A 2719-nucleotide genomic window follows, 5' to 3' on the forward strand; every position below is an offset into this window, starting at 1 on the left:
CCCTGGGCAGAGTGCTGTAGCATCACAGCTCACAGCAACTCCAACTCCTGGGCTCAAGCAGGTCTCCTGCCACAAGGCCTGGCTATTTTTTGGTTGCAGCCCTCATTGTTGTTTGGCGGGCCAGGCTGGATTTGAACCCGCCAGCTCAGGTGTATGTGGCTGGTGCCTTAGCCACTTGAGCCACAGGCGCCGAGCTTACCTTTTTTTTTAATTGTTGGGGATTCATTGAGGGTATGCTCTACTTTTTCTTTTCTTTTTTTTTTTTTTTTGAGACACTCTCAAGCTGCCGCCCTAGATAGAGTACTGTAGCATCATAGCTCACAGCAATCCTCTTGCCCCAGTTTTTCTATTTTCAGTAGAGACAGGGTGTCCCTCTGGCTCAGGCTGGTCTCGAACTCATGTGCTCAAGCAATCCACCTACCTCAGCCTCCCAGAGTGCTAGGATTACAGGTGTGAGCCACTGTGCCCGGCCACTAGTGTTCTACTTTGATTTTAGTTTGGAAAGTAATTTCAGTAGCTTTCAAACGAAGCAAAGAAAAATCCTACTCAACCAAAGACTTAAAATCATAGCAGCAATGTGAAGAAAATTCTGCCACATATTTATAAATACAACAGAATAACATAAGGCCCAGAGAAATCAAAGAGTATATAAGTAAGATACTATGTGAGACATTCACCTACACCTACTGAGCACTGGACAACAATAAATGACTTGAAATTGAAACACGAGGGATTTAGGTCACATGTTAAAATAATTTCACAAATGCATAGATTATCAGGATTAAAATAAGTCTTTAGATTCCTCTGTGAAAATAGTAATAAAAGGAAAAACATACAACGGCCTTTCTAAGATTTTTGAAATATATATGCCCCTGACTCAAAGAAGGATTATCTATCCTGGTCTCTTCAAGCACCAACTGATTAGCAATTTGAATTTAAAAAATAAATTCCATGCTTATCCCTTTATATTCTTAGCCAGCCAACGAAGAAGACTTCAATATGTTGTAAAACAATATAAAACAATTTCTACTATAAAATAATATATACATCTTAAAATATAAAAGCCTGCTCTAAGGTAAAACATTTATCAATCTTTACTCAGAACTTTTGTCCACATAAAACTTAACTGAAACTGTAAAAGTCAAATCAGTAATTAGTATCTAGAAAGTATTAAAAAAAAAAAAAAAGTATTAACATTCCTCCTTCACTTACCTGGTCTTTCTCATGGGGTAGAAGGCTGACAGGTGGGAGCGAAGATGGGAAAGCACTGGGATACTGGGGCGCCACCCCTTTGCCATCTAAGCTTCCATAATTGACCCTGTACTGCGGCCCATCTTTCAGTAACCTCCCATTGTTCACGGCACGTTTGGCCCCCAGTCGCAGCCGCTGCTGAAAGGCTGGGTTGTTGGTGGTGCTAGTGAGATCATTTTGATTTCTGAGATACTTCTCTATGTTCTTCAAGGAGGAGCCATTTGGCTCCTCAAGTCCTTCAATTGCTCTCTTCAAGAGTTTATTCCAATCCACATTGTGGAGATCATTACATGATCCTTTAGACCCCTTGGTTGACTTAGGAAAAGTGCCTGGTTTAACTGATGAAAAGCGCCCAGGGTTGTCTGGGTCCTTATAGGAGGCAAGGCCTTTGTTGGTGACTTTGAGAACTGAGCCATCCTGAACACTGAGTTCCAGCTGCTCGGAGACTGTCTTCTTATCCAACCCATGGGAAGTACTGACCGCATGGCAGATTCTCTCTTCAGAGGGCCTTTGCTTTTGTTTTTTTATTTTCTGTATAGCTTCAAGAATCCACTCTGTATAAAGTGGGTTTGCAAGTTTTACCATGGTTGACAAATGACTTCTTCAACACAAAAGTTACCCATAGAGGTTCTCTTTGTATTTAACAGAATTTGCACATTGGAAAGTCATTTACAATTCAACAAATGGACAGAGTATTCCAGACCATATTAAGCAACATCTTACAAACATCCTTCCTTAAGAGATTCAAAAGAAGACAAATGGGCAATGTTGATAGTTGTCTTATTTTACCAACAGGAAAGACTGCATTCGGACGAAGAACATCTTTAACTGGGAAATCAAGACCTTAAAGGACAAAGAGGAGGGAAAAGGATTTTAATACTGGAACTTACAGAAATAAATTAAAATACTTGGGGGTTTTTGGTGTTTTTTTTTTTTTTAAAGACTCTCACTTTGCCACCCTGAGTAGAGTACCCCGGCATCATAGCTCACAGCAACCTTGAACTTGTAGGCATAAGTGATCCTCAGCCTCCCAAGTAGCTGGGACTACAGGCACCTGCCATAGCACCCAACTATTTTTTTTTTATGAGACAGAGTCTTAAGCTGTCACCCTACCCTGGGTATAGTGCCATGGCATCACAGCTCACAGCAACCTCAAACTCTTGGGCTTAAGTGATTCTCTTGCCTCAGCCTCCCAAGTAGCTGGGACTATAGGTGCCTGCCATAATACCTGGCTATTTTTTTTTATTGTTGCAGTTGTCATTGTTGTTTAGCTGGCCTGGGCCCGGTTCAAATTCGCCAGCCTCGGTGTATGTGGCTGGCGCTGTAACCACTGTGCTATGGGCGCTGAACCAAGCAGAGTGCTGGGATTACAGGTTTGAGCCACCATACCTGCCTGGCCTAAAGTATTCTTTAGCATTACTTTTTCAGATGGAAAATGGCCATAGAAGCAATAACAGGCACGTATTAC

The 2719-nt window shown here is 41.6% G+C and overlaps 1 protein-coding gene across 3 annotated transcripts in view; it reads right to left on the minus strand.

Annotated features, from left to right (window-relative positions):
• KAT6B (lysine acetyltransferase 6B) overlaps positions 1-2095 on the minus strand; it is a 184822-nt gene extending 182727 nt beyond the window's left edge. For all 3 annotated transcript variants that reach the window (XM_003783531.3, XM_003783529.3, XM_003783530.2), the window contains exon 1: positions 1213-2095. In XM_003783531.3, the coding sequence (XP_003783579.1) occupies positions 1213-1836 (624 nt within the window). In that variant the 5' untranslated portion in view covers positions 1837-2095. The remainder of the gene's footprint in view (positions 1-1212) is intronic.
• Positions 2096-2719: the final 624 nt, after the last annotated feature.

This window comes from Otolemur garnettii, unplaced genomic scaffold (genome assembly GCF_000181295.1).
Source record: "Otolemur garnettii isolate 467f Iridium unplaced genomic scaffold, OtoGar3 scaffold00008, whole genome shotgun sequence".
Lineage (NCBI taxonomy): Eukaryota > Metazoa > Chordata > Mammalia > Primates > Galagidae > Otolemur > Otolemur garnettii.